This window comes from Pseudonaja textilis, chromosome 8 (assembly GCF_049901715.1).
Source record: "Pseudonaja textilis isolate UNSWEBS1 chromosome 8, rPseTex1.2, whole genome shotgun sequence".
In the NCBI taxonomy this organism is placed as follows: Eukaryota; Metazoa; Chordata; class Lepidosauria; order Squamata; family Elapidae; genus Pseudonaja; species Pseudonaja textilis.
Genome location: NC_141997.1, coordinates 22978473 through 22997850, shown reverse-complemented (window position 1 = coordinate 22997850; position 19378 = coordinate 22978473). Strand labels below are relative to the sequence as shown.

Sequence of the window (19378 nt, the reverse complement as noted above, 5' to 3'; positions counted from 1 at the left end):
ACATATTTCACAAATTAGACTGGGCAAAAGATGGAATAAAAACATAAATGGTACCTATTTAAATCACTTAAGATTTGCAGATGATGTTGTTCTCTTCTCACAAGACCCACAAGAGCTACAAAGACATATGCAAGAGCTGCACAAAGCAGGAGAACCATTTGGCTTAAAAATAAACATGAAAAAGAGCCAGATTATATTTAATAAATATTTAATAAATTCTGAAGAACTAGATGTAGTAGACCACTATCTTGACCAATGGATCTCAATAGGGGATACAATAAAGAAATTGAATGGCATCAGTGATGGGATTAAAAAATTTTTACTATCCGTTCTGTAGATGTGGCTTGGTGGGCATGGCTTGGTGGGTGTGGCAGGGAAGGATACTGTAAAATCTCCACTCCCTCCCAACCCCACTAACCAGCTTTCTAGCTCCGTTCTCCTGTGCAGGGCAACAAAAGAAGACCCAGACAATCAGCTGGGACTCGGGAGGCAGAGAATAGATAGGGGCGGGGCCAACCAGAGGTGGTATTTACCAGTTCTCTGAACTACTCAAAATTTCCGCTACCGGTTCTCCAGAACTGGTCAGAACCTGCTGAATACCACCTCTGAATGGCATGTTAAATGTGGTTGGCAAGCATTCGGCAAGCTAAGCATAATTTTCAAGAACAACCTCCCCCGATACCTGAAGAGGAAAGTTTTCATCAGTGTGTACTACCTGCTCTAACATATGCGGGTGAAACATGGACACTAATCTCACAGTCAGTCCTAAAGCTATGAAGGGCACTAAGACCCATGGAAAGATACATGCTCAGCATTACAAGACAAGATAGAGAGAGACCTACACATGGATTAAAAAACAAACGAAAGTATACAATATCACCAAGAGAGTAAAAGAATTGACATGGAAATGGGCTGGTCACATAGCAAGAAGAACTGATGGCCAGTGGACCAAGGCAGTCATAAAATGGATCCCACCTGATTAAAAAAATACATCCACAAAAGAGACCTAAAACAAGATGCATCAATGACATCAGCAAGTATTGCAGGCCCAATTGGCAAAAAAGAAAGCTCAGGGCAGTATGTTGGAAACATGAGGAAGAGGCCTTCATCCTGCAGTGGATAGACAATGCCTAAAATGATGATTGCAGCTTGAGGGTATGACCACACAATGGCTTCATACTAGATGAGACTGCGGCCATACTCCTGTACTTCCACAGCCCCCACAATTCTTTTTCACTGTTGATCCAGATAATGTCCAGTTCAGCTGTGATACTAGAGAAATCATCAGAAAGGCTGGGGGGGGTGGGGGGGCAGTAATGTTGCCCTTGGAGCCAGTTGGTCCCAAATGGTGGAAATTCTGCCTGTCCTCGACAACTGTTCCTGTTGAGATTAAGTTGCAGTGATACCATAACAGCATTTCACCTAGTTAACTGAGTGGTGTCAAAGTGATTTCGCAGCTTTGTAGAAATAGCCTTGCTGGATCAGGGCAAAACCTATATGAGTCCCACATTTTGTAATTTACAATGGTCAATCAGCTCCTTTGAGAGGTTCACAAGCAGAAGACTGAGACTTATCCCTGTCCCACCCTAGTTGCCCTGTAAGTGGTATTTGGAGAAGAGGAAAACCTCAAGTAAAGAAAATCTAAAAAAAATGACAAAGTTGGGGAATTCTGTGCTGTGCTAGCAAAGAAATACACAGGCTCACATCAAACCAATCAGGTGCAACAGATGCCTGATTCCTCGGAGAACAGGCAACACATAAGCTATCAAAGATACAAAACAAATTGACACAGAAGCATTAGTTATCAAAGGCATAGATGCCCTCTAAACTATCTCTTCACATAAATGTGACTCTTCTTGTTCTACAAACATGGGGAAGCCTAATGAATTTTTTATCTTTATCCTTGCATAAAACAGCACAATGAAGATATCAAAGTCTCCTTCAGACACAGGAAGGATATTACATAGTAAAGGACGTGAGTCTTGCCAATGTCATGAAGATTTGCTACTTGTAGTTTGACCCTGCTTACTTTTGAGGCAAGAAGAATGCTGCATTGTAAAACAAGCAGTTTTATACAAGGTTACCAACTGCTCTAATCTAGACTGCTTACATAGTTTATTGGGGATATCTTCTAATACCATTTCAAGAGTCACGCTACCCAAACCTTACTTTTTAAAGATCAATAGCCCTTGCTATACATGCCCTCCATGAATTTACAGAACCTCTTTTAAAACCATTCAGTTTAAAGAATGCAGACATCCAGGGAAGAAACGGTGAGCTTTTAGCAGCACCTATGACCCCAGCAGAATGAAGATTCAATGAGTAGACCAGCTCTTTCTCTTCAGAGAAGGACAAGGCAGGATAAGACTTCAAGTCAGCAGTGTCCAGTAGGCTAAAATTCTGGGAGATGAAGGAATAGCCATCTTGCTAAAACAATGATTGGCTTCTTCAAAAGGGCACCACCCACAAAGGATTCAGATACTTCCTTTTTCAATCACTTTTGGGAATTGCTTGTAAACTGTTTTTTACCTATTAGGAAGTTTTGGATTGAAAAATCTGAAAACACCAAATGAGTTTTCGTCAACCCTTGGTGAAAAAATTTTAAATACAATTTTAAAACAATTTTTATGGGGTGATTAGAACTTTGATTCTGGAAAGTTACAAATGGACAAAAGAGCCAGATAGATTGGAAGTAAGATTTTGTAATTAATTATAAAAAATCCTTCCTGTAGGAAAATGCTTTTGTTTTGAATTCTTTTTTAAAGAAAACATGATCTGATGGGACTTCAAAAAGTGGACATTAGAGGAAACTAGAAGGAGCTAAAGATTAAAATTAAAGGAGAAGAATATCTGAATTAAATTCAAGCTACAAATACAAAATGAAGCAAAACATTTTAACATTGGGCATATTGAAAGATATTTTTGAATAACGGACCCATAAGTTAATTTAGAGACTATTAAATAGATTGTGTTTAAAAGCTGAGCTTCAACCAAAAGCTTATAGAGGCTAGACACACTCTTCATTTATCATACCTATTTCCAGTTGTAGGTGTGTGTTTGAATTGCTCTGATAAATTTAGATTGTACCCCTTTCAGAAAGGTGAAACATGAAGCTGGGGGTGGGCAATTGGGGTCTCATAAAGGAACTGGGCTAGCAGCTTAGTCTGAAAAAGTCTTTGTTCCGTATTAGCAGGCTTGAAGCCCTGCATTCCCATTGGTCCACTTAAACTGCTACCTGATTGGTCAGCCTGAACGGTTGTGATTGGCTCGCTAAGAGTCTGCCGCGATTGGTTAAATCCAAGTGCGGGAGACTCAAAGCAGCGTCATTGGCCACCTAGCCTCGGCAAAGCTCTATAAAAGAGCCGCCAGTGCTGCTATTGTCTCAGTCTGATTTAACCTACTAATAAAGAGCTGTTGTTACCGAACCCGAGTCTCTCGTCTCTGAACGCCGTCCTCCCGAACTTAACAGTCTTCATATCTTTTTTTTTCTTTAAGGCCACTGCTTGTTTATATTGTCTTTAAGGATGATGTTCAAGGATTATTATGTTATTGTCCCCTGTCTCAGGTGATAAACTGAGGCTTTCTTAGCCTCAACAACTTTATTAAACCATGGCTTTGAAGAAATTAGGTGCTGCTTAATCAAGTAATTCAACTCAAAAATTATAGTTTTGGCTCTAGAGTTTTGTATATGATGAAGGGATCTTTTGTGAGATTGAACGACATGAGGGTCAATCAATATTTTTGTCAATTGTCCTTTGCCAATGCCCTCTTCATCTTTTGGCTAAGCTAAGAGGTGCATATGGCAACATTTTGCTTGACCTACTAAGGAAATTGAAGAAATGAAATGAGCCTCCAGATATGTCTGCCAAGTGGCAGGCTTCAAATGTATGCAAAGGGGAAAATGTTTGCTACCACTACTTAAATGGGAAAGTATTCTGAAATGCTTCCCCTAAAGTAGCAGGTTTATAATAATTAGTATTTAATTAGGGTTAAATTGAAGTGAGATGGGCTTCAAACAAACAAACAAACAAATAAATAAATGTACTTGTTCTGATGCATGCCATAAATGTAAGTTTGCCTGGGTAGTCTCCTTTGAAATTATTACAAGGAGATTAAACCTATTTGTCATTTTTGCAAGGTAGAATCCAATATAATTTGATATTTTAACTTTGGAGACACGATAAAAAAGTGGTGCGAGTTAAACTGAATTTCTGATTTGGTAGTTACTTGTGGAATTCACAGTGTATAATAATCAGGGCCCAAGCATTAAAGCCCCTTCCCTGCACTATATTAGCATTTGGGTAATCCAACAGAAGGTTGTCAACATAGCTCTGTCCATTCAACACAGATTTCAGTTTTTCTTTGTAATGGAGGGGACTAACATTAATAATTAACAATGATCTAGTACCCAAACTAAGTAGCAGGGCCATAGTCACTTGCTTCAAAGGAGGGTTGTAAGTAAATGCTTTAAAGTAAGTGCTACTTTTCAAGAGATGACCTATCAACCACCTATCAGCCCACCACGGCCCTCTGTCTAAGTTGCTTCCATTTTATATGAATGATCCCATTAAGCAGGAGATCATCAGCTGCCCATGTTTCTTGTACAAGAATTATATCCTCCCATACAGAGGACCAAAACAATTGAAGCCTCTATTATGATACCAGCCAGCAAGATTCCATGTTAGTATTTTTAAAGTGTTTACCTTCTACTGGTTTACATGCTGTCATGCAGAAGCACTATGAATCCTGACATATCAATGTCCACTTTATGGTGGACTGATGAGTCTCACCAATAAGCATAACTTCTGAAGAGACAGAATTCTGAAAGTTAAAATTATCAGGAGGTTACTCATGAACCTGAGTAACTGTAAAAAAAAATTTTGATTTTGAGGATTCTGGTCATTTTAGACAATTGTTCGAATACGAATTAAAAACAGAAATGTTCTTTTCAAGCTCTGTGCTGGAGTTTTGTGAGTCTGATTTGTTCAAGGCAGCTGTGACAGTGCAGATAAATTGCTCCTCCTCAACAGCACAATCTCTTTGTTTCCCCAAGATGAATTTTTATTATCCCGCATAATTAATTGTGCTAAACGTATTAATGGCTTAGTTGTTTTACAGGTTGTAGTTAAATATTTTCTCAGGCTATCCAGCCTTTTAATGATGTCATCCTAGTCTATATTCAACCAGGCACTAAAAGAGTTAATCAAACCTTCTTCTAGTGGTTCATTAGAGAGCTGTGTTGCTATGAATTGGACAAATTGTTTACATAAATCTTTCTCCTGCAGAGGCTCTGTTGATAAGATGTCCTTGAAGTTGTCTGAGTGGAGATACTTTTGTGTGATAAAGTAAAGCAAAGATAAATACTCTCATGACTGCACTGAGTTAAAAGTGAAATGATTTTCTTATAATGGAAAAGTTGGGAAATTTGGGAAAGCACTCAAAGAAGGATTCATTTTAAAGAATATACTGCAGCCTGCCCAAATGTCAACAGGACTCACTTTAACTGCCTCCAGGTGGAAGTCTATTGGTTGCCTTTCACAGCATAGTAACTGGACTTGGCAATGCCCTTTTTAGACTCCACCTGCCTCTGTTTACTCTGTTATATAGAATTTGCAGTTATTAGTTTGTAAGAAACATTTGCTTCTTTTTTTTCCTGTCACTTCCCCTTAGACGACTGAATTCAGGGTTGAGGTCCTCCTTTGCAGGACACAATTTAGACCCAAACCATTTGCTTTGGCAGGGTGAGTGATTTTCTTTGATTGGCTCTCAATACATTTTCCAAAGGATTCTTACAGAGAATCTACTTTATTTTAACTGCAATCAGCAAGTCGAAGGTTGAATGAACAGTCTGTGCTGTCAATAGATTCTGTCTAGTTATAAAATGTGATGTATTTTGTTTTTTCGGGAACCTAAAATTAGAGCTTTCATCTCCATCCTGTATGAGCTGTTTGGTGGCTGAGCAAACAACAGCCTCTGGAGAGGGAACATTTACTATCAGAGAGAAGAAAAACTCTAAAAATTGTTGATTCTCAATCTTAGCCTGTAGATTCCTCTCTAAAAGGTCATATCTATCCCACAGATGAAGTGAAGTAGCATTATTTACTGGAGAAGCTTACTTGCTTCTGATAAATCTGTCAATTTTGTTGCTTCAGTTCAGAGGCTTAGCTTAGAAGATATCTGTGTTGCAGAAGATATCCACTGCCATTCTTCCTTTTCTCCAAGACTACAATACAAATGTGCTTGCTGTAAAAAAAGGCTGATCCAAGGTAGTAATATTTTCTTAAAGTAAAACTGTAAAAATGACTGTTAAGAGAAGTCAAGTAATCTAAAAGTAAGCAGTGAATTAAAATGCAGGCTAGATAAAAAGTTTTTAGAGAGAAGATCATTATAAGGATTATGTGTTAGATCTTCTCCACCAAGTTCCTATCATAATAAATTGTTCTCAATGTTTTATTTAGAAGTAAAACTACTAATATCTGGTATAAAAGTGCTCCAAATCTCTCATGTTCATTTAAAGCGAAGATTTCAATGAATCTATGCAATGTGGGGATCATAATATTTTTTCTGAGTATTTCTCAAAAAGAAAGATGGACATATAAAACTCCCACTCTCTGTACAAAATCACCTTTAATTGGCATACTCATTTTAAGCTTAGCCTTCAAGTAGGATGATCCCAAGTGCAGATTTTCAGTCCTAACGATTTATTTTTTTGTGAACTTTCTCCAGGATAAAGATCTGTCATGTCCATTTTTTTGCAGATTTAAGAAACTGAATGTAAACTGTTTTGTACCATTATAATAAATTTGTCATGAAGCTTTTCTCCAGAACTCATACCAATAATTTTCCCCCTCATCCATAAAGAAAACATCAGGCTAATTTTGATCATGTTGAATTCCAATATACTATTTCAACCCACTTTTCGTTGTATTTTAAATTTTGTTGGTAATCTACTCTGTTGGTAATCTTTCTTTTAATGTTAATTAAAGTTGCTTAATAAACCTTGCAGTATTTTGAATGTCCCTATGGTCGAATTAACAACAAACTATTTTGGAAATTATTTTATTACCTTGTACAATCTGTTGATCTTGGTTTATTTTCATGCATGCATTTGAATTACTTGTTGCAGCCCAAAGGTTGTGACATAACCTATACAAATGTAGGCATATGCATGTATACATACATATACCTGGTGCTATGACAATGCCAAAAACTGCACAGCCGTATCTATTATGATTCAATCAATGGGGGGAATGTGCTTTTACAATAGTTTCAGCTCCATCCAAAGTAAAACCTGAAAAAAGCGGGCCCTTTGATTTTTCACACACTGACATCAACAATCACGAGGCGCCTGATATATTTCTCTGATGGGGGCGGGGGGGGGGGGGTTGAAATCTTATGCGCAGTCGCAGTAGGGAAAAGTGACTTCATTTTCCGCCACCTCAACGTCGGGTTCTTTCCTTCCGCCTCCCGGGTCCCGTTGCTTTGCCGAAGCAGCGGCTGAAGCGGAGGGAGGGCGGGGAGCAAAGTGGAGGGCCCGTGTGCGCATGCGTGACGTCGCTGCCAGGAACTGGCCTGGCTACTGTTCCTGCTGCCGCTGGTGGCGCGGCGGACTGAGGAGGTCTGTATCGGGCAAGGAGGCGGCGGCGGCGGCTCCTCAGGGATCGATCCCGAGGGTGAAGCTGATGCCTTGCGGTGCCGAGCGCTGCTGCTCGCGGCTGAGTCTTCCCCACCCGGCTGGGGATGCTGAGTAAAGGGACGCTGCAGCGCGTGCTGTCTGCCATCAATAGGCGACGGAGGATGAAGCTGCTGATGGGGCTCGCCCTGGTCGCCTATGTCGTCTGTAAGTAGAGCGGCGGGAGACGGGCACTTCATTCATCCGGCTCCTTTGGGCAGGCCGGGCAATTGGCACGCTTTTTCTGGCCCCGGGAAAGCAGGGCAGGCTGCTTTCCTTGTGCGCGTCCCTTTGCCCGGCCGAAGGCAGCATCGAAGGTGTTGCATGCAGCGCGGGCAAAGCACAACAACAACAACGCAGGGAGCGGAGACGTGCCGTAGCAATTCCGGGGTTGCCATAGGTTTTTTTTTTGGGGGGGGGGTTCACTTGAGATTGGCAGGCTCCTACTGGGGGAGGGGTTGTCTTATTTTTAAAAGGAAAAGGGTCCTGCCTTCTCTCTTCATTGTGCCTTCTGTTCCTGGTGCTTCCTTTGAAACTTTTCAGAAGTCCAAAAACAAAATTCTTTCACCCTCTGATCTGTCACTGGGTTATAGGCCCTGGCTGTTACAGCTGACCACAAGCGCCTCTTTCGCTATGATTGTGGTTTTGAATATATTTTCTCTGAATGTAGAGAAAAAGAAGCTACAGTGAAGGAACTAACTTTTTCACATCCTCAACTGATCCTCGCCTTTGAAGACAGAGCACAGCAAATATAAATGGGAATCCAGTTTGCTGACTTTGGTTCCTCTTGAAGTTTTGGGCTCAAATTCCAACTGGAGATTACAAAACATTCAGTCCAAGGTATCTAGAGCAGGTATCAAGGGTGTAATTAACGGAATATGCTATCTGACTTGCTGGCCACCAGAAGAGTAGTTGAATAAAGGTCTGAAACCCTTAGTTGCTGTCCAGGTTTTCAACATCCTCAAGGTTTGAACTTGATGCATCTGCTGTGCCAGTGACTGCAAACCTTTTGGGCTTGGGCTCTCAAAAATTTGGAAAATGCGTAACCTGACTCTGCTGGCATATCACCCCATCCCTGAACCAAAGAAAACAATTTATCTCCCCTGCATCCAGGCCACCCTAAACAGGGGCACTCAGTGGCAGCATTGCCTCGACTTCAGCCCTAGTGCCACCACTGCATCAAAAAGCCACCTCGCAGCACCATATGCCAGTAACCTTTGGGTGGTGTCCTCATTTTCTTTCTGTTGACAGGCCCCTGCGACCCACCTGGGACTGCACAAGGCCTTCGTTCGTGAAGTGATTTTGAAGAATGCCCTTTCACAGTCTCTGAAGCTCCCCCAAACCACATGAGAGCATGATCCATTCTCACATGATTTTCAGATGCTTCACAAGAACACCGTCCTTTTGCGTGACTTCAGAAGAATCTGGAGATTATGTGAGGAACACCTCATTCTCACACGGTCTCTGTAGCCTTTGAAAAATGCATGAAAATAGGGCATGCTTTTAAGAATAGTTGTCAGATGTTGTTGAATGTTGGTGTGACACCTGAAACATCATGACCCTATACTCATGTGCATTCCAGAGGTGCAGTATTGGATCATGAAAGCTCTAGCCATGTTATACTTACATTGTGACTTTTCACACAAACCTAAGGAGAGAACTTGCAGTGTAATATTAAGATAGATGTTTTATCATTTTGAAGATGCTACAGGTTGCTGCAAACAGCCATAGTTCTGCATTGTATTATCAACTAAATCACAATTTACTCAGGTCTGTACCCATCTTCAGCCTGGTTCTGTCTAGCTATTTTTGGAATTAAATTATAATTCTTGTGTTGTGTCTTACGAAAAGAGTCCATATGTGTTCTTATCTCATATTTACAAAGACAAGTTTCTGAGGTGTAATAAGTATCCTAAAGAATTGCAACAGTTGATGGAAGGCCAGCATTTCACCCTGAAAGGCCAAGAACATCTTTCTTGGGTTGGGAAGTATTGGGCCATCACAATACTTAGCTGCCTAATTGAAGGTTCATGTAACTGTATTTTTTAAACCTTTGTTTACAGTCTGAAAGTTTTAAGATCAGATTGGATAATGTCAGCTGACATTACATGACAAATATTTGAATATTATTATAATGTGGTTCTTGATAGAAAACAAAATCGATAGACTTGTTTTATATACAGGACATTTGTTTTATATGAGACATATCAGTGGAACATTCCATATTACCAGAAAGAAGCTTAGAATAGCCTTTCAGATCTGATATTCTCCATCTATGTAGTTACGACAAGATTTACTGGTTCTGCTGACCAAGAATTATAATCTAACCTGGAGGGCATCAGCTAAAGAAAGTTGACTTTAAAGAAAGTTTTTTGCTTGCCTATGGTTTTGCAGTATTGTGGCTTTATTATGTGTTATCTCTGGTAGTCAGGCTTAAGATACTGGTGTCTAGTCTGTTTTATTGTACCATAATCCTCTGTCGATCACATGCTTTTGATATAAGCTGTTTTTTTTCTTCCATTCAATTGTGTTCAATTCTCAGAGACCATCTGGAAAAGCTCTCTGCAGTTTTCTTGGCAAAGTTTTTTGGAAGTGGTTTTCCATTGCTTCCTTCCCAGGGCTGAGAGAAGGTAACCCACCCAAGGTCACCAGTTGGTTTTGTGCCTAAGGTGGGCCTAAAATTCCCACCTTAGTTTCTAGTCCTTTAACCACCACACCGTATATATATATAATGGACAATGAATGAGGACAATGAATGAGTTTTCCAATATAATCCAATATAATTTCCAATATAATTATAATTGCTTTCTATTGATTTTAGGAATTTTGTAACAATGAGTAAGGCCTTTTAGTATGTACAGTACCTATGATGGTTCAGTTTTGCATGTTTAAGGAAACTAGTGATGTTTGCTAAATATTTGTTCTGCCTTGCAGGATACTAAGGTATCTACTAGCCATTTATTTGTGATGCAAATGGTTCTCTCTCAAATTATCCCCTAGATAGTTTGTCTTTGAAATAACATTGCAGAGTTGTCAAAAAGTGTCACAATCTCCAAAGGTTTCAAGTGAAGGGATATTAAAAGAAGTACCAGTTGTACTTTTTAATATTACTTAATTAGTTTCAATTTGTTTTCCACATGCCTCCTTTTCATAAGAAAACTAACTGTATTTATTAGATTTTTAACCGTTTTATTATCTCATAAGTAATTCAAGGTGGTGAACATAATTGACACTCTTTCCTCCCATTTTCCCCACAACCCTGTGCGGTGGGTTGAGCTGACAGAGAGGCACTGGCCCAAGCTCACCTAATCAGGTTTCAGGCCTAAGATGGGATAAGAACTCACAGTCTCCTGGTTTCTAAACAAGCACCTTAACCACTACACGTTAGCAATATTTTTAAATAAAAATAAATTTTAAAGCCATCTGTATTTTAAAACTGTTTAACTTTCTCCATTAAAATTGCAGTAAATTGTAATTTTTGGTAATTTATTTTGATTAAAAAAATAGCATAGTTCATGCTTCATGCTTCATAGTTCATATGCTAGAGTTTATAATACAGTTGAAATGGACATCATTTCTCTACTGAATGGAACCAATAGTTGGGTTTAACTTCTCTTAGGGTCTACCATTTCCATCCCACAGATGTGTAGTAGGATATCTGTAATCTTTGGAAGATACATGTTAGTAAAGTTCAGTATTTTTTTACTTCTTTTATATACTGTGAAGTTATGCCATTGTTCTATTTGATATGTAAATTAAAATATAATTATTAGAAGTAGGTGGCATTCTGAAAGCCAAGGAAAGCATTAGTTTTATCCAGAAGGAGCAAAATGCAAATTCATTTATCCATTTAGGGAGTTACAGATGAGAATGTTTGTTTTTAGAATACTGTATGAGAGTTTCAAAATGGGCATTGTGCTTCTGTCTTTCTCCATTAATTGTTATTGATGCTGTTTATATATTTAAAATGACCTTGGTTAATGGGCAGGAAGTCTGTTTGGCCTTAACCCTGCTGGATTTCAGGAAGATACTTCTTCTGCAGGCTCTAAGTTAGAATGGTGTATGGCCTGTCTAATTATTGTATGAGATGTAGTTTATATATTTCTTTCCTTCTGCCAGCACAGAGGTCTTCAGGTTTCCCCCCCTCTGTTTCTACTGAAGTGAGACATCTTAGAAACTGATCAGGTAAAAAAGTAAATAGATGCCTGTTACCATACTGTGCTTAATAAAGAATTTGCAGGGGAAATGAGTTTGCTTAATAATTTATAACACCTTCACTTCTCTTGCACATAACAGCTTGATAATAGTTGATACAGAAAAATCAGAGATGTGGATGAATTCTAAGTCATAATGTTCTGAGCTTTAAGCAATTATTTTGAGTCGTTCATGTCCCAAACAAAGCACACATTTGTTACTTTTGCTTGGATAGTAAAAGAAAATATTGCTGTTTCAACTGGAACTGTTTCAAGCGTTCCATGTTGTTTTAGAAAGGTTTGCACTATAATATTATCTTTGGATTTTTCCTTTCTATCTTAACACAGTGGGATCAATCATTCCCCTGTTGAACTGGTTTAGGCCAGAGGTCCCCAAACTTGGCAACTTTAAGACTTGTGGATTTCAACTCCCAGAATTCTCCAGCCAGCTGAAATCCACAAGTCTTAAAGTTGCCAAGTTTGGGGACCTCTGGCTTAGGCCATGTAGAAAGGACTCCAAGGTGATTTTTGCAGTGGCATTTTAAGGGATACCATCTCACCATTTCTTTTCCTTCTATTGATCCAGTACCTGAATACCCAGAAGAGGGGTGTTTGTGTGTGAATATATTTTTAAAATCCTATAGAAAAAATGGGACATCGTGTGCAGGTAGAAAGTAGGTAAAATGTGAATGGAACATCAAATTCTCAGACAACACAAAGCTGGGTTGAACAGCCAACACTTTAGAAGATAGGCTCAAGATTCAGTAGGATCTTGACACTTTTAAACATTGGGCTTTATCCAACAAAATGCAATTTAGTAGTGAGAAAAGTAAGGTTTTACACAAGCAAGAAAACCCAGATGCACAGGTATAGAATACTGTAAGTGGTACCTGGCTCAAAAGCAGTAATGGTGAGAGGAATCTAGGAGTCCTAATGGACAGTCACTTAAATATGAACCAGCAGTGTGGTGCAGCTACCAAAAAAGCCAATGCAATCCTAGGCTGCATTAATAGAGAGATAGAATCAATCAATCAAAATAGAGCTAGAAGGGAAGGTATCAGGGTCATGTGAAGTGTTAGTTCCGCTTTATACTGCTTTGATAATACCACAGTTGGCATACTGCATTCAGTTTTTGTCATCATGATAAAAAAAAAAGTTAAGATGCTAGAAAGGGTACAGAGACGAGCATTAAAGATGATTAGGGAGCTGCAAGCTAATATATATGATGAATGGTTGCAACAACTGGGTAAATCTAGGATAACTAGGATTGACATGGTAACAGTCTTCCAAGTTTTGAGGGGCTGTCATAGAGAAGAGGGATAAAACATATTCTTCAAAGCACCTGAGGGCAGGACAAGAAGTAAGTATGGAAGCTTATCACGTAGAGATCCAACCTAGAACTAAGGAGAAATTTCCTCACAGTGAGAACAGTTAAGCAGTGACTTGCCTCTAGAATTGTGGAATTTTAAAGAAGAGATTGGACAGCCATTTGTCCTGCATGATACAACTTTTTCCTGCTATCTGTTATTCTGAATTCAGAAGTACAATATTGATTTGAATGGTCTGTGGAATTGATTTGAATGGTCTTAGGTAGTATTTGCATGTACTCTGATATCTATTGTTGCAATATAGTTCAGTGTCTTTAAAATTTCTCTAAGTCTTCATCCTTAAAAGGCACTCTGAAAGCGTCACAATCATCAGGACCAAAAATCATGTACAGTGTGCATATACAGTGTGCTTAGCAAATCAACAAGGACGTATTCTCCCACCCACACCCAAAAAAGTTTGTTATGCTGATGGTTTTGGTGATTGGTTGCTTGAATAATGAATAGAATTGAATACTTTATTGGCCAAGTGTGATTGGACACACAAGGAATTCGTCTTGGTGTAAATGCTCTCAGTATACATAAAGAAACTCCTTTGGAATTGTGCTCAAGGGGATTTGAAAAAAAAAAAAAGATTGATTGATTGGCTTCCTTGGCTTTTTGATATTCATTGTTGCATTGAATTTTGTCCTTTTGTTTGGAGACTACAGAATGCATTTGAAAATGCAAAAAGTTTCTGCTAGTTGGCCTGCAAAGCTTGGGGGTGTGTGTATATGCACTCTTCACATTCCTGTTCGCTGCCAAAGGATGCTTTCACCTGTTGGTTTGACCTGTATGCTGTCACATATCATTCCATTAGCATTTCAGATGTAAGAAAAATATTTGCTTTGCTGAAGAAGGTTGAACAATGCATCACTTATGACTTCTGTGTGCTATTCAGGATGTAAATACAGTATAACTTATAATTAGGATGTACAAGGCAAGGAGAGATTTTTAGTTTTCCATAATAAAGCTTCTGTCCTGGTGATCAGTTCACTCTTTCTTCACTGTTGTTGTCAATCTGCTAGGTCTAAGCTATATTCTGCTCTACCCTGTTCTACCCTACCCTACCCAGCCAATGCCAGGCTGACAAGAAGAAGAAAGTTGGGAGCTGAGGGAGGGAAATAGGAAGATAAGCCTGCAAGTATTGGGGTAGACAGTGCATGTTCCTGATTGTTTGCAAGGTTAGGTTTTGCATTTGTGAGCTGACTGGAATCCATTTTCTGCCAGGACGTCTTCCTGTTCTGGAGGAGGTAATTGATTTGAAATGGGTATGTGACAGATTAAGATCTCTATGTCTTTTAAAAAGCAAATGCAAAGAGCCACCTAGTAATTTCTCTTTTTATATTTCTTTCTTTAGTTTTCCTCAGGCAAGGAAAGATAGATTTTTTTTAAAAAAAGAGGAACTTACGAAAGGCTATATAGGAAGGAGGTCAGTGAAGCCATAACAGGATTATTCCTTTATTTTGTTTCCTCTGCCATTCTTTCTGCAAGATGGCTTGTTGGTAGCACTCAGCATGAACTGTTCTCCTGTCTGTTTCAATTCCAGGGATGAAGAAGTATAAAGCACAAGCCTTTTTCTCTGTTCCCATTGCTTCCTCCTGCTGAAATGCTTGAAACATTTCATTTTGTTTTGCAAAACATTAAATGCTTAAACAACTTTGAGATTTGTTCCTCTGAAATGCAGAGATTTCAAAATGTTTTTTACAGAATATTCTGGATGAGATGCTTTGTTTTGACCTCTTAACAAAATATATTTTGTGCTTCATGAACATGCATAGAATAAACTGTCACTAAGACATAGCTGTGGAATGATTTAAAAATACAGTTCCTCCATAATATAATTTGTCTGAGATTTCATATTCTAGGCGTTGTACCATATCAAGAAGGTGAACAGAATGCAAGTTTGGTCTAGTGGTTAAGGCACCAGGCTAGAAATCAGGAGACTATCCTACCTTAGGAATGAAAGCCACCTGTCACTTTCAGTCAATCTTTCTTTCTCAGCCTCATACAACAAGCCAAGGCAACAAGCCAAACCTGTTGCAACTAAAGGACCAATACTTGGTTGATCTGGAAGAAAGTGGACCTGCACTTGCAGGAAAAAGCTAGGAAGAAAAAAAACCTCAAGGCAAATCCTAAGATTCAGAGCATAGTATATTTGTCAGAACTATATACTGTGCTCGTTCTCCCTTGTGTTTTTCATAAGGTGCTGAAAAATACATGCATGAATGTGTATATTTTTATGACTATTAAGTGATACTGCTTTAAGATGGTGGTGCTGTTGACTAAAACTGAAAATTGTTCTTCAGTAAATATAGCCAGATAGTATTTATTTCATCTTGTAAATAAAGCTTAAAGAATGGTTATCCCCATTCAATCTTGCTGTTCCTAAACTGTTAACATACTAGGTCAAGAAAAGACAGCATAGAATCCCTTTGTTTATTGGAGCTCAGAAGAATAGTAGATTTCTTGGGGATGTTGGATCTCAGAACTTCACAAAATAAATGTGCGTGTGTTCCTCCCACCACCATTTCAAAACCTAATATAAGATCAGCCTTTCTGTTGTTGACTGCTAGTTCCAAGGTGTTCATGTGTGAGGGAGTGATGTTGTGATTGCTGTCTCTGCTTGGGAAAAGTAGCTACAGCCAGGCAGAAACACTTCCCACCCCCCATTTCTCCCATGCCTTCATACCTTCACTTCACTCACAACAAGCATCCAAGCCAGTATTGCTGCTGCCTGTGCTAATTGAAACACATCCTGATGTTTTCAAAGACCTGCCAACTTCACCGTACTTAGGCCCTTAGTTTACAAAAACAGATGCTAAGATAGAGAAGGTAAGGGTGTAGGAGGAAAGGAGACTACAAATAACATATTGTACAGACTAGAGTCAGGAAAACGAAGGCGACATTTGGAGATTGGCAGCTATTTCAAGCAGGCAAGTCCATTCCCAGGATCACAAGCTATGGTGAGCTTTGTATCCCAGTGGGAGTCCTGATTGTAGCTTTGCCAGGTGCTTGGTAGCAACCAGAAAAGGAGCAACTGCACCCAAACAGCACCACAGCCCCAATTAGTAAGTACCTGTGGAAAAAAAATCAAAGGTTGTATGCTACATTTAGAGTATGTAGGAATTAAAAGCGTATTTATGTGCAACATCACCTTGCAAAACCTACTAGGGTGAAGTTCACCCAAAACAGTTGACTGTTGCTGGGGAAGTTGTGTGCTGCAATAAAGCGTTGGCTATGCTGTGGTGTGTCCATAGCTTTCACATCATGTGCCATTTTCCTTCTGCACCATACTAATTCTTGACCAGTCAAAAATCATGTACTTTGTATATGTCACCATAAGTCATCACCTGTGGATCTCCAATTTTAACGTAAACTTTAAAGCACTGCATTCCTTTGACTGAAGAGGTTGTGAACAGTTGACCGTGGTTAATAAATATAGGGAAAATGAATGCCCTGTTGGGTCCATGTAAACAGCATCACTGAAAGAACCAAAGATGAGAGCAAAGACATGGAAAGGCTTCTGTTCAGTATTGCCTACACAGAACACAGACAGGCTGAAGTATAGAAGCTGAATGCAAAGCTAAAGAGAATGGATCAGTTGTGTATGTCCTTTAGGTTCTCTCTCTTTCTCAGGATAAGGGTCCTTAGATTATCTTTCCATGCAATCATTTTGTATGGGATTGTCTGCTATTTATTGTTGTGTTACTGCAGAATTTAGCTTACTAAGATAACATTCTCAGATATTTTTTGGTAGCTTGTCTTTACAATATGCCATCCTTCTGGAAAGTTATGCTTCTAGCAATTACTGATTTCTACGAACACACTGTGTAAGGGTAATAGCTTTTTAGAGCTTAATAATATTGATTTTGCTTCCCCAGATGGATGTGATTACAATGCCTTGCTATTGCTTTCTTACAAAACGTTTTAAGTGCTTCATAGTCCTCATGTTTATTTCCTTGAAGTTGCTATTAGTAAAATAGTCTCTTGCTGTTTCATGTTTGGAATAAAATAACACTACAATCTCAGCATAGAATATCCTAGATGTGGTTTTTTAATAACAGAATAAGAGAGTTGGAAGGGACCTTGTAAGTCATCTAGTCCACTCCCCCCTCATCAGGAGACCCTACACCATTTCTGACAGATGGCAGTGCAGTCTCTTCTTGAAAGCTTCTAGGGATGAAGCTCCCACAACTTCTGAAGGCAAGCTGTTCCATTGGTTGATTGTTAGAGTTGAATAAACCGTAGGTCATTTTAAATACTGTATGTGTTTTTTTAGAAAAAATGCTATGAGAAAATCATTGCTGCAGTGGTATCAGTATATGACTTTTAATTGCAAAAAAATAAGGAAAATTGGAGCTTAAATCCATGTTGGGCTGGATATGTGTTAGTGGGGAAAGTCAGTCTTGATCATGAAATGCATCTAGCTTTTTAAAGAATTTGCATGTCTGTTAAAGTGAGGCAGGACAGTTATACTTTTATGCTGTTGCAAGCCACCCAGAACTACTTGGGATAGTGAGATGGGAGGCATGTAAATTTGATAAACAAATAAAAATTGTGCTTGTCAATATTCAATTATTAGACTGGAGGTGAAAACAGGATTTGGAGATCATCTTATTCAATCTCCTATAGCAATCAGTTCTTAGCAATCATCTTAGCTTTTCGGCATGAAGATCTTGCCCTCAACCTGGTCTTTTAGGTCTTCCAATGATGCACTGATCATGACTGCAACTGAATCCATCCACCTTGCTGCTGGTCATCCTCTTCTTTTCATCTTTCCCAGCATTATTAAAGAGTTAAGTTTCTCTAAGTAAGAAAATTTGAGCCTGGTAATTTGTGCCTCGAATGAAAATTCTGGGTTGAGAATTTTGTTCAAGAATCTTTTTATTTGTTTTCTTGGATATCCATGGTATGCTTAGAAGTCTTCTTCAGCACTGTTCAAACTGTCAGAACAGACCCTAACCTGCTTCTTCAAAGTCCATCTTTTTTTTCCATAGTGTATCACAGGAAAAAAACATTACTTTGTTAATTTCTTTAGAAAAGTTATATTTGTCCAGAGGGGCCACCGGTATCCCAATGCAATAGCTGCTATGTCAATACATTGGCTAAGGTTTTGTTATCTTGCTATATATTTCTGAAATCTGAGCATATTCTTTCCATAAAGAAAGAAGCACTGCTAAGGAAAAAAGACTATTTTCTGTCCATAGCCAGAAACCTCACTTGTTGTAGTTATTTCCATCAGCAATGGGAATTAATTGATTTTATCTTTTTTAAATTGGGTGAAAATGAACTGCTGTTCAAGTTGTGTAAGTATCAGTTGGATGTAAAGCGAAGGGGGAAAAAGTATGAAGGCCATTTTTGTTTAAAGCCTATTTAAAAAGTGTTTTTTAGATTTTTTTTCCCCCTGCCTTCTAAAATCTGTGTAACCTTCAGACAGTTTGGAGTTCCAAACTTCTAGCAAGCATTGTCAAAAAGGGCAAGAAATCCTGGCGGCTGTAACTGAATGTTCCTAAATACCACTGAGTGAGAAAAGATGGCTGGAAAAATTGTGATGATAATAACCAGTGCCTAACTCTTTCAAATTGAGCATAACTCTCAGCATCAAACAAGTGAGTGAGGAACAGTTCTGATTCAACTTCCCTAACATTTGGTTCTGATTTGTGTGAACTATACTATCACATGGTTAGTTTGACCCCATTTTTGGATTGATGTACAGCTGAAATCCTTCCAGAGAATTAAGGAAGATTGAGTGACACCATTAAGATACAAATAGATATGTCCATCTACTGGTGCCACTATTTCGGATGGTAATACTAGTATCCCAGCCTGTTTACTTTATCCATGAAAGTTAATGTGGCTTCCTGAAAATTAACTCTTCTCCAAGATCATCTAAAAAAAATTTTTAAATCACTTTTATGGCAGCCCTCCACAAAATTGACCTTGGCCTTCATAGAACTTGTACTGTTTTTGATCTGGCCTATCCTAAAGTTAGGTGCACTGTGTTTTCAACCATCAGGATAAATATTTCAGACAGTAAGATATCAGATTAATTTTGATTCAATGAGCAGACTGAGAACAATTGCCTTATTGTCCACTGTAGTTAATGATAAAATGTAACTAACGGGTTTATAAGTAGACTTCTGGAT

General features: G+C 38.8%; 1 protein-coding gene across 2 annotated transcripts in view; it reads left to right on the top strand.

The window, feature by feature from the left end:
• Positions 1-7484: 7484 nt before the first annotated feature.
• The window catches only part of UXS1 (UDP-glucuronate decarboxylase 1), a 48514-nt gene continuing 36620 nt past the window's right edge, over positions 7485-19378 (top strand). Inside the window, exon 1 of one of the 2 annotated variants that reach the window (XM_026707386.2) lies at positions 7485-7840. In XM_026707386.2, coding sequence (XP_026563171.1) covers positions 7741-7840 — 100 coding nt within the window. In that variant the 5' untranslated portion in view covers positions 7485-7740. The remainder of the gene's footprint in view (positions 7841-19378) is intronic. The other variant, XM_026707388.2, reaches the window with a different exon arrangement.